Source organism: Nothobranchius furzeri, chromosome 5 (genome assembly GCF_043380555.1).
Source record: "Nothobranchius furzeri strain GRZ-AD chromosome 5, NfurGRZ-RIMD1, whole genome shotgun sequence".
Classification (NCBI taxonomy): Eukaryota; Metazoa; Chordata; class Actinopteri; order Cyprinodontiformes; family Nothobranchiidae; genus Nothobranchius; species Nothobranchius furzeri.
In genome coordinates, this window is record NC_091745.1 from 9,157,574 (window position 1) to 9,170,458 (window position 12,885).

The 12,885-nt window shown below is 41.9% G+C and overlaps 1 protein-coding gene across 2 annotated transcripts in view; it reads right to left on the minus strand.

Moving 5' to 3' along the window:
• Nucleotides 1-430: 430 nt before the first annotated feature.
• The window catches only part of setd1a (SET domain containing 1A, histone lysine methyltransferase), a 31,986-nt gene continuing 19,531 nt past the window's right edge, over nt 431-12,885 (minus strand). For both annotated transcript variants that reach the window (XM_015948768.3, XM_054740229.2), the window contains exons 16-21: nt 12,403-12,754; nt 12,091-12,272; nt 2,795-2,905; nt 1,983-2,102; nt 931-1,068; nt 431-828 (exon numbers count right to left, since the gene is read on the minus strand). In XM_015948768.3, coding sequence (XP_015804254.3) covers nt 655-828; nt 931-1,068; nt 1,983-2,102; nt 2,795-2,905; nt 12,091-12,272; nt 12,403-12,754 — 1,077 coding nt within the window. In that variant the 3' untranslated portion in view covers nt 431-654. The remainder of the gene's footprint in view (nt 829-930; nt 1,069-1,982; nt 2,103-2,794; nt 2,906-12,090; nt 12,273-12,402; nt 12,755-12,885) is intronic.

The window sequence follows — 12,885 nt, forward strand, 5'->3', positions numbered from 1 at the left end:
ATAGGAGCAAGGATTTAATTCTAAGATATAACGTAAAAACGCTCAAAACAACCTTCATTCTTTCAAATTTTGCGTAACTGAAAGAAATGAGTCCTTTTAAAATGGTGCCCTTTACAAGAGCTTTTAAAAACCCTGAATTATTCTGGTATGTCTGTGCGTTTGTGCAGAGGTCTACAGTCAGGTTGGGTTTAAGAGGGATTAAGAGGGATTTGACACTGTGTAATCTGACCCACACATGAACATGAAACGCCTGTGTGCCATCATTGTCCTCTCTTCAACTGATGCTGGCGTGGAAACAGAAAAACCTTTGATGCCTAGGTTCAAGGGAGAACTCGCTTGGGAATTGTTTCCCATTCATATTCTACAATACTGCCACAAAGAGGTCAAGGCTGAGGACCTTCTAAAATGGTAATATACCAAAAAACATCAACAAAAGAACCCACAAACCCATCACACAGTGGCATACAGAACAGCCCAGTCAATGAAAAGTGTGTAAAAAGTGCAAGTGTGTGCGACGCTGTTTCCTACTCAGTGTAGGGACCACTGAGGGTAGCGAACTGAGGAATTAGAGGTGGCTGCACTCTGAAGAAGGTGAAATGGCAAGGAATCCAGGTCCGGGCGGCCACTGGCAAGTAAGAAACAGAAGTGCTTTCACTAGTTGAGTGTCCCGCGACAGTTTTCTGTTCCACACAGACACGGGATCTTGTTCTCCTCCAGAGGGAATTTATAGTCATAGGTGATTTCTTCATTCACTGCAATAGGTTGCTTTGAGTAGATCACAATCTTCTTCTGGGACTCTATGGTGATAACCTTGGCATAGCAGTTTGGCTAAAAGAAGAGAGAAAGGAACATTTATGAGAAAATAAATCTCCAGAGACAACATTAAAAACATCATTCTGACCTAAAACATTTTTGTGCGTTTAGACTCACAGTGCAGCAGTGGTTGATGAATCGGGCCAGGTTGCCACACTTGGTCGCATCTATTATTGTGTCGTGGTCCACTCTGAACAAGTAGCTGCTCCCGATGCCCTGCTGTGCGTACCGCTTTTCTCGATTGTCAGCCACCATCTGGATGGACAATTTAAAAACAAACAAGCAGAAAAACTCATCAGGTTTCCATTGAAGCGCCGACTCTACCTTTATTGAGCTTCAGCCGGGCGTACACTGTGCGACTTTTTCACTTTTTTGAGCCGATTTTCCAGTCGTGGGAGAATCCACGACATCGGGGCGAGTTTTACGCCGAGCGGTCGTGTAGTGTACAGGGGGTTACGAGAGGCGATTAACACCACGTGACCAGCTGCCGATCAGCAGTCGTGAGCTCGCACGGACTTCTGGCGTGTTTAATATTTCGCTCGTCCCTCGTGAGGGTATCGCACTGTTGAAGCGGAGCTGCGAGCAGCTGCGACCCAAAATGTATCAGAACCGCTCACGGCGCATGTGCAATCCTGCATCAACACTGCTCCCCGCTATTTCCCTAATAACACACGCTGTTCGTTTTAATTTCTACACGTTTTTTTACTCACAAAGATTATCAAGAAAGCGTGTTTGTCGTGTTCATGTCAAATTAAACTGATCACAAAACACAGATTTACTTTCTTTATTTCGTTTTCCTCATCCAACCCCCATAAATCCCTGTGTGTCCTCCTGCAGCACTCCCGAAGGACAACAGGCAAAACAAGACAAAAAAAGTCTGACGTGTTGAGTAAAATCTGCTATTTTTAGCATATTTTTAGGGCCGACGTGTTGCTACCAGACGTACAGTGTGAGCAGTCAGGTCGCATCCGAGAACTGGGTCGTGCAGTGTGAGCGCCTGGCTCGTGAGATCTGCCCTGTGAGGAAGTCGTACAGTTTGAGCTGAAGCCGAGTGCTACGAGTGAAAAAGTCGCATAGTGTCCGCCCGGCTTTAGAGACTAACAACACTCCAAACACTGAACCTGATCAAAGTAACCTGAAGAGTTTGAACAGAACAAAAGAAGTCATACCTGTCTGATGTTTTGACCAACATACTCAATAACCATCTCATCAGCAGCGATGGGCTCCATGGCGAACAAACCCCACTCGTGGATTCGACTGCGCCCAAAACGAAGCTTCTTCTTTCGGAACTGTGCAAAGAAACCCCCAGACTCAATTTAACAGCTGCCTTGAAAAATAAAAATTCCACATAACACATTTGCATCTACAGTATTTCACTTGTAATATTTACTCTGAAGGAAAGAAAGAGATTTATTTTAGCTCCAAAGGAAGCTTTTGCGTTATTACTAAATCAAAGAGTTGAGGCCAAAACAAATCGGAAAGAAAAGCACAATAAGGATTTTCTTGAGTAACTATATTAAAAAACTGGGAAAGTGTTTTAATACACACCCATTTACTAGAACAATAAAGTACCACACACATCAATTTATAATAATACTAATAATATAACAATTTTGGAATGTATTATGTTCACTCCCTGTCTCTACACATTTTACTCATTACAGTCTCCAAGTAAATTGTTCCCCACCCAGAAATTCAATGGGTGTTACCAGCGAAAAAACACAAGTTCAGTTATGTATGACTTCTTAACAAGCACAAATAACTTCCACTTTGGGCTTAATTTTATATATCGCCTCTGCAAACAGCAGAAACGCCACAGCTTGGTCGTTTGAAGACCAGAGGTTATTTAAACACCAGCAAAGACATCTTACCAAAGCTTTACAACATCATTAAGAATGCCATGTGGGAAAATGCAAGAGTGCTTGCAACAGAGTGGTTGCATGAATCACAACATCTGAAATGAATACCACAGCTGTTGTACCTTAAGCTGGTTGAGTTTAAGTAGATCAGAGTCCATGACAGCTGTGGCTCCAATGACTGTGAGGATGCGGCGCTGCTCTGAACGCCTCTCTGATAGCACACGGTTAACTCCCTGAAGAGAAAGAAACACACAAGCGCTTCAGACAAGGTCGCAGCAACATTATCACATGACCTTGACTTACAAAGGACCAAAGCAGAGATGCACTTTGGTCTGTTTTTAATCAAGTCATCTTAGTACGGTTGAAGTTCAGTTAGAAACCAAAGACGGGAAGATGACAGGAAGTGTTATGCGTAATCATAGTGGAAGTTAGTGGGTTTTTAGACCACATTTAGTTAAAGTGGAAAAACGTGTTTAAAAACCCGTAAAACTTCCACAAATTCACCAAATAGCAATTAAAAATGTTCGTATTACCGTGCGAATCTCACCAGGCAGGGCATTTAATCACCTGCTTTTGGTGGTAAACAGGTCTACCTCAGAAAACACTGATACAAACCTGAAATTTAACGCCAGTCACAAGAACAGTTTAGGACAATCAGCAGATAGCTGCTGACCTCATCTATTTGAAACTATTCTTTTTAAATGTATTTACCTTTAAATCAACACTGAAGCATTTTGAAAATGTTAAGCTATTGCTTTCAAACTGGTTTTGGTGGTTCTTGAGCCATAAACCTGAGTAACTTGACATCGTGCAGCACTCTATCGCCCTCTGCTGACCAAAAACTGCACTTAAAGAGCGAGTAACGCCTAAATTAACCTTTTGTTTTTGCTGTTAACCTGTATAGATGAGTGTCTAATGGTGCTGTACACATGTGTAATCCTTGGTGTGGCACCTTAGTGCAACTTACTTTAAATGTAATAATTCAGCCCAAAACCATAATTATATCTCCATCTTCAGGTTAATTCTCTACTCCACATTCATGTAGAACCAGCTGTGGCTGATGGCTAAGCTGAAAAACGTGACATTGTCAGCAAAGTACTACGTGGCTGCACTGCAGTGGTCTCCAGGTGAGGCAGCTGCACCTCCACCTGGCTCAACCACTCACCTGCTGATATGACACGTTGGCACCCGGAGCCACTTGCCTCCTTGAAAAAAATGCCCTCCTCTCCTTTTCATCTAATGGTCGTAGTTAAAAGGAAATCCTCCAGAATGCTGCAGGATCTGTATCTGCTTTTCTCCTGCGCGGTAATGGGCTCGACACACGGGAGGCGGCATCGCCTCTCCTCCATTCATTTTCAATGAGACATGCGCGACAAAGCGATAATCGCGGGTCTCCCTCCTACCAAGCGAAACGCGAAAATCGTGCGTGTGAAATTTTGCGCTCGTGCACGTGTCGTGCACAGGCGACCCAGCGACGCGATTCCAGAAAGTTGAAACATTTTCAACTTTTCATCGCTGTCGCTCGGGCGAGGACCAATCAACGGAGGTTTCATTCACTGACCAATGAGCGGACAGGATGCTCCGCACTTCTCCGAGCAAACATGGAGGAGAAGTTGATTATTATTATGTTTTATAAAGTAAAATCAGAAGTAAGATTTCACATAACTCTAGCAGCACCTTGTGAAACATCATATCTACCGCTTTATTAACTCTGAACCGCTTAAATAACCTTAATTCCCTCCAACCTGACACAGCCAAACAAAACAATGGAAGTTTCGATTTCGCCATGGAACAGAAAGCGTAGACGGCTTTGCCGCTGGCCGCTGCCGCAGATCGCCGGCCGTGTGACAGGTACAAAAGCGACAGCGACAAATTTCGCTGATCGCGGTCGTTTGTCGCCTCCCGTGTGTCGAGCCCATAAGTCTCGTTTGAGTGCGTGCACGCGCTCGTTAACAACTCGTTTTTAGACTGAGAAAAGAGGTAAAAAGAGGCTAAAAAAAGGAATGATGATGACCTGACTTTGTTGCTACTGGACTTGTAAGAAATACTATTTTTTTGTTCAACAGTGTGGATGTTTTTTACTTTGTAGCTTAAGCCGGGCGTACACTGTGCGACTTTTTCACTTTTTTGAGCCGATTTTCCAGTCGTGCGAGAAGCCACGACATCGGGGCGAGTTTTGCGCCGAGCGGTCGTGTAGTGTACAGGGGGTTACGAGAGGCGATTAACACCACGTGACCAGCCGCCGATCAGCAGTCGTGAGGTCGCAGGGACTTCTGGTGTGTTTAATATTTCGCTCGTCCCTCGTGAGGGTATCGCACTGTTGAAGCGGCGCTGCGAGCAGCTGCGAGCAGCTACGATCCAAAAAGTATCAGAACCGCTCACGGCGCATGCGCGCGCAATCCTGCATCAACGCCGGCCGGTCGTTCGCTATTTCCCTAATAACACACGCTGTTCGTTTTTGTTTCTACACGTTTTTTTACTCACAAAGATTGTCAAGAAAGCGTGTTTGTCGTGTTCATGTCAAATTAAACTGATCACAAAACACAGATTCACTTTCTTTATTTCGTTTTCCTCATCCAACCCCCATAAATCCCTGTGTGTCCTCCTGCAGCACTCCCGAAGGACAACAGGCAAAACAAAAAAGTCTGACGTGTTGAGTAAAAACTGCTATTTTTAGCACATTTTTAGGGCCGACGTGTTGCTACCAGACGTACAGTGTGAGCAGTCAGGTCGCATGCGAGAACTGGGTCGTGCAGTGTGAGCACATGACTCGTGAGATCTGCTCTGCGAGGAAGTCGTACAGTTTGAGCTGAAGCTGAACGCTGCGAGTGAAAAAGTCGCACAGTGTCCGCCCGGCTTTAGTATCAGATGGCTTGTGTTAGCATTAATTTGTTGTTAGCACTAGCTCCAGAAGGCTGCAGCAGCGTTGTTTATGGCAGCTGTAATTCCACTTTCAACCAGTAGGCCAGTGAAGCAGGAAACATTCAGTGTTGCTTTAATTTAACCAAGTTATTCTCACTGAGATCAAGGACCTCTTTTTACATGGAAGACCTTGCCAATATAGCACTGGTATGTTTAAATATCATCCCATCTTATTACTGGTTACTCATTAAGTGGAATCTTCAATTTGTGTTTTACAAATAGAACATCCTGAAGAGCCGAGAGCACTTGATTATATGCAATGTTTGCATCACAAAGGTGAGACATGGGTGTGATGATGGAATAAATCTTAGTTTGGGCAAAACCTGTAACTCAGTTGTTGGATAAACATTGGTAACTTTTAAAAAAGACTATTTAAAAAGAGTATAACGTAATAAACGTTTCCCTGGCCTGCATTTAACTGCCTATAAAAATGATTAGTTTTGAAAGTATTTTCTAAACCAGAGCATGTTTTTCACTGTGGAGACAATGAGTCATCCTGGAAATGGACTATGGAAAGTGCATGAGGAAAAATCCAAGATTCACTTCGAATCAACTGTGTTTCCATCTAAATGCCTCAATACCAAAAATAATACAAGGTTGAAACTGAACATAAACTAAGAACAAATGAAGAAAATAGATTTGGTCATTGTTTCTTTGTTGCAACACTAAACACTAATGGAAGGCCCGATAAGTCCTCTTTAACATGAGGTACAACGTTTATGGATCACACGACTGAATGAGTAACAGCTAAACGTGTGGTTAGCACCCCACAAAGTGTCCACTAGTGTGCTGGTGTTGGTCTCTCCAGGACATAGGTGCTCATCAGCCGCAGGACATTATTGAATATGTGACCCAAGTTTACTCAAAATGTTGTACTTTATTAAAATAGTGATCAACAGTGAAACAAACTCAATGCTCTGTTTGCATTTCTGTTCTTTATGTGGTAAATGTTTAGTTTTATTATAAGAGTCGACGGAGAGAAAGGGAGGAAGGGCATAAAAGAGGAATAAAAGAAGGTTTAGAGTTATGCATTTGTTGTTTTGCCTTACTTTCCCTTTGTTATGGCACACCACAGCACACCAAAAGCAGTTCACCAGGTTTAAAAGACGTGGGCACCCCTGCTCTAAAACACAGCTTGCCTGTGAGCTACCAATCAGGTGTCTGCAACCTGTAACTGGCAGCAGTTTAACCTCAAAACCAAAAGTGAATACTAAAGATAAAAACGACAACACTGCGCTTCTTAAAGTTTTGTGTGTAGTTTTTGTGCTGGGAGAACTGCACCCTCATTTCTCTGCACAATCCGACGACTCTACAATACACGCAGTCATTCATGTATTCACATTTGTACACACAGCTGCCCTGGGGCACACAAACAGAGGCAAGGCTGCAGTGCACAGGAGCCACCGGTCACGCAGACCACCACCAGCAGGCAGGGAGGGTGAAGCTTACCCAAGGACACAACGACTGACACACACTGAGCCTGAGTTCGAACCGGCAAGCCTCCTGTTACAGGATGAACTCTAAGCCCCCAAGCCACTGTTGCCCTCCTTGCAGGAGTAAAATTATAATTTCAGTATTTAAATGGTACTTAAATAAATTAGAGGCTAAATGTTTTGAATACCCAGAAGTACAACAAAACATTTAAAATGTTTACAAATCCGTTACAAAATCATTAGGTAAGGCTTTATATGACAACTTGATCCGAACTCAGGATTAACACCAGAAGAAACCGAGAATTTCCCACACAATGACCAGGTTAGTTCTTTTGGTTTTAAACTTCTGTGCCTTAATGAAAAAATATTTTGGCCTGTGGCGATGAAGCCAGTCAGGTCTCACAGGAACGATGACACCCGGCAGAGGACACATTAGAGTTAGTGTAAGAGTTTCTGAAATGAAGCAAACCAAGTTGTTGCCCTCGGACATTGTGCAAGGTTTGTTCCTCCGTCATACCTGACAGACACAAGTACTGTTCATAACATGATGATAATTATAGACAACTGTGCTGGGGTTAATTTCTCCAATGTTATTTTATAATTCTAGTTTCTTTAGAATATGAAAAATAAAAAAAATAGAGAGAATTAAGGGGACAATGACTCAGGGGTTAGGGGTTAACCCTAAAACCGGAGGGTAACTAGTTAGAACCCAGACTGTCTGATTAAGTTGTAGTGTCCTTGGCTAAGACACTTCCCCCTCCTTGGCCGGTCGGAGCAGTCGGAGCTAGCAGTTGCAGCTACAACGTAGCTCATGAATGAATAATTTGAATGTAAATAACTAGGGATGCTCAGGTCCGATCACATGTTCAGAAATAGACTTACAAAAAAATTGGAATCGAGTGAAAAAGATCGGATTTGACCTTTTAAACAACAAATATGATTTTTTAAATTCATCTTGAGATAGATTTTTTCACAGAACAACAATGGCATAGTTTTAATGTCGACATGTTCCTCTACATCAGTATCCTTTGTTGCTAGGAAGAAAACACCACCATTACTTCACACAATTTACGGCAGGTGAGGATTCAGATGCCATTGCACGCAGCTGTTAGCTAGTAGGCTAATGCAGAGCTAAAATGTCTGTATTTTAGTGTTATTTTAAACCGGACGGCAAAGGCAGTGTCACATCCACAGGTAATGTGTGCATACTGGGCATTCAACATACTGGAAAATTCAGCTGCACGATACGCAGCCTTCAAAACCAACTACTTTCTCCTTTAGCCTTTCCCCTTCAGGCGTCGCCACAGCGAATCATCGGTCTGCATTAAGTCTCAGTCACAGCGGCATCTCTAACAAAAACATGGAGCCACCCAACAGTGAAAGATACGACAGTATCCTGTAGCCTGCCGGCAACGCATCACATGCATCACTCAATAGAGCAATATAATGAGGACATAATAATTTGAAATATGAGCAAGTCAGCTACTTTTAAATATATTCATCATATTAACCCTTTGGGCGCCAGAGTTTTTTCAAGGAAATATTCAATTTTGACATGACTATTTCAAAAGGTTGTAGTTTGGAAACAGTCAGAGAATAAGGTAAACTGTAAATGAGAAAAATCTTCTGTTGGATCCAAAGTTTGAGTTGGGAGCAAATTCACTCAACTATTTTGCATATTGTGACATCATCAGGCTGCCGCCTCATTTTTACAGATCTTCCTTCTTATTTAGAAATGTTCACTATATTTTGAAATTTTTTTATTCATATACATACATATAGAAAGCCATTTTGAAATTTTAATTTAATAGTTTATCTTTAATATTGTATTTTTTGATGTTTATATTGGCCTCACTCAATAGAAATGCTGTATAGTCATATTTGTCAGGTTTTTGGGGGCTTGTACAGCTTCAGGGATGTCCTTCCCTTGAATGTAATGATCATTTGATCCAAGGGAAAGAACATTTTTTGGTGTAAAGTAGTAACTTCACAAGGGGCCATAGTTGTAGCTGTGGCTCGTTAGTCTGTAATGACACTTGTCGCAATATTGCGACTTTGGCGCTTAAAGGGTTAACACCTTTTTACCCATGTACTTCCTAAACAAGTGATGTTTTTAAGCAGATAAACTAAGGAAATTACATAAATACTAGAGGTGGGAAAAATGACTGATTCTAAGATGCATCGCGATTCGGCCGTGCATGATTCTGCATCGATGCGGCAACGTAACATAATGAGATTTTCTCCCTATGTCTATGTCTATGCTGATGTTCTGGACGCGCGAGGACAATGAAGTTTTGAGGTTTTACGACTAATTCCGGGGGCAGAGTTGCAATGACATGCGCACTGCGTTGCTCTAGCACCAATTTAAAGCAGAAATGGCGGACAGGGATACAGGGTGAACATTACCAGTAATCAAAGATGCACCCGTTACATTTAAGCGGGATGTCTGGGCTAATTTCGGCTTTTATGAGCTAGACGGAAAGCTTGACAAGATGCACACTGTGTGTAAGGTGTGCCACACAAAACTAAAGTACTTTGGGAACACAACTAATACAGGGTATATACAGCAATCCTTAAGTAAAATTTACTACCTTTTAATACTTTTTTTACTACCTTCAGAATTTTTTTAAAACCATCACAACACTAAATTGCAAGTGTTCATCAGCGACCTATTTGCACATATTTTAACATATATAACATACAAAAAGAATAGACTTAGAGACTCACTGATGTTGACAACATATTGCACATATTTATTTTAATTAGAAAATAAGCCAGGCACTTCTTGTCAGCGGTTCAGACAGTTGACCACGAGGCCTGAAATGATGCAGAACGACCACTGAATATGACGTCATCATTTTGTGACCGGATATGCTAAAGTAGGGCTGCTCGATTATGGCAAAAACAATAATCACGATTATTGTGACTGAAATTGAGATCTTGATTATTTTTCAATTTATGTAGATTTTTTTTGTTGTTGTTTTTATTCAGTCATAAAACTGTTCAGGGCACAATCAGGGCAAAAATAAACAAGAAACAAGATGATCACTATAATAACTCCTGATTCCCAGTATAAAAAGACCAATATACTTACAGCTCATAGTTTATGACCCAAGGGCTATAGACCTTGGTTTAACTCATTTAAGTCTAACCAGTGCAGACCCAAATACCAATATCTTGCAAATACTGACAGCAAGAATTATACAGTGGCATTTATAACAAATACATGCAAATTGAGGTTCACAAAATGTTGCATAGCATTTATTTAGTCGAGTCAAGGTGCTGTAGGAGAGTGCACTAGCACCGTGTCCTCAGAGAGATTAGTTATTAGTTATTAGCCTGAGGAACTTATTTCTACCTTATTTATAAACTATTTATTTACAAGTCCATCAGTTAATGTAATAATTGTCCCAACCACAGCTGCACCCCCACCCCCCAACCCGGTCTCACAGCAATCGGGCAAGCTGCACGTGTGTTTAGCACGCCGCACGCGCACATTTAGCCGTTTTTAGCGGCTCAGGAGCCCGCAGGTACGGCGTGCGTCACTCACTCTGGTTACTCCAACAAGGAGCCGGCTCTGAGAGCTGTTTATTTAGCGACTGACACATCACATCATTCCCTTTCCTAAAGTCCTGGAGAACGGTCCGCAGTGCAGGCAGAGTGTTTAGCTAACCTGCAGGAAACGTCGACGACAGTTATCCAGAAAGTAGCTAAGGGTTACCAGAGATGTTTCTGAAGCTGCTAGAAATAGCTTCAAAGTTGCTAAGTTGGCAACACTGTGGGAGGAGCGCTTCATTTGCAATTCAGGGCAGCGCAAGTGGGAGGAGCAAATAATCGGCTTGTTTTATTTTTATAATGTTCAAAACATTTCATTCGGAATATATTTCTATGTCGATGTTCAGAATACGACATCTGATAGTCTGAAAAAAATAATACCTAACTTGGAAAAAATAATACCTCTGAGACCAAATTTAACACTTTTAATGGCCTTAAATTTGACTATTTTTATTTATCACTTTTTAATACTTTTTAAAACCCCGCGGACACCCTGTAATATGACCAAACATTTTGAACGTTTCCACCGTGCGAGGACTTCTTCAGCAACAGCCACAAAAACAGCGAGCACATCCCAGCCAACGATTGAAGAAGCGCTGACAATTTTACCGTCTGCTTCAGAGAGAGGGAAGAAGATCACCCATTCTGTCGCATGATTTATTGCTAAGGATCTACGACCATATTCTGTGGTAGACAATGCTGAGTTGAAGACGCTCGAGTCTCAGTATAACCTACTGACAAGAAGACACTTCACAGAAACTGCTGTGCCTGCATTGTACAACGAAACCAAAGCCCAGGTAATGGAATCAATGAGTAAAGCTAGCCGCGTAGCCATTACATGTGATTCATGGACGTCACCTGCAACAGAGTCGTACGTAACAATAACAGCACATTATATAAGCAACTGCTTTTATTAAGTAATGAAAAATCTAGTGTGAAGAATCGTGGTGCATTTCAGACTCGAAACGAATCTTTAGGCAGATAATCGGAATCAGATCGAATCGAGAGGCAGGTAGAGATGCACACCACTAATAAAAACATAAATAAATGAATCAATACCTAAATAATAAATTGAAGAAAATGTGGGTGTGTTTCCCCTTTTTATTTTAATGCTTTGCTGAAGTATCAGATCGGGACTCTGTACCGGCAGATACTTAAAATCAAATCAAATGACTTGGATTTGGATCAGGAGATCAGAACATCCCCATTAATAACTTCTGAATGCCTGAATTAGAAAAGTGCCACGCAAATGTTATATAATAATTGTTATTGAGGTTTTCTTTACTTAAGCACCATTTTGATGAGAATGATCATCATGATCATTGTGTGCCGTCTACAATTGTCTCAAAGGAAACCCATCGTTATTTTCACACCAGCATTAGAAGCTATTGCGAGTTTATTTCTGTAACTTATACCTACATTTAACAACTTTTTTTTGTTGCTTTTAAATAAATCAAAGAGGAAAGCTCATATCAAATGAATTAGCTCCGATTTAAGAGGTTACTTACTGAGGTATCGACATTCTCAACTTCCCGTATGACCTGCTCGGGAAGATGCAGGTCTAGGTAGACGTCCTTCTCCTTGCGGCTGATGGCGTAGTAACCCTCACTCCTGGCACATCCAGTCACATGCTCTCGAAGCTGTCCATCTGTGTTCTTCTTTTTGCGTCGAGGGTTTGGTAAATTGGTTAGTGCAGCTCAAGAGTCAAGGATGAAACATCAGAAATGTGTAAACATTTCATCTTAGTCATATTAAATAGTAATACATGGTACAGGAAATGTCAGGAAAAGATCTGAGCAGTTAGCGTTTGAAAAGGATATCAGTATGAGTGACCCAGTGAGTATCGTTGAGCCAGTCGGAGCTGTGGTCGTCCTGTAACAGCTTCTCATAAGTCTTCTTCAGGTAGGTCAAGTCTTCACCATCCAGACCAGCATTCCAGATGTCATACAAGATGGTCATTTGTTCAAATTCACTACGGTTTTCAAACTTAACAGGTGGCAGCTCAGGTGCAGGAACAGGCTTCAGCCTGCGTGGCGAAGTCACCCCCGCCTCCTGCAGAAAGAGGCGTTCGCTCTTCCTCACGTCTTCTGCCATCTCGTTATCAGTGTCTGAGCTGGAGAGCTCCCCAGATTCAAGCTCCTCCACGTCCACATCTTCATCTAAGTCAGAATCCTGGAGGACGAAAAGTCAGCTGTCACTGGATTTGGGTCTATTTAGGATTTACTGACATCTAGTACAAATCATGACACAAATGTGGTCAAGAGGAGGTAATATATGAACTGGCCATTTTCGGTTATTGAGGC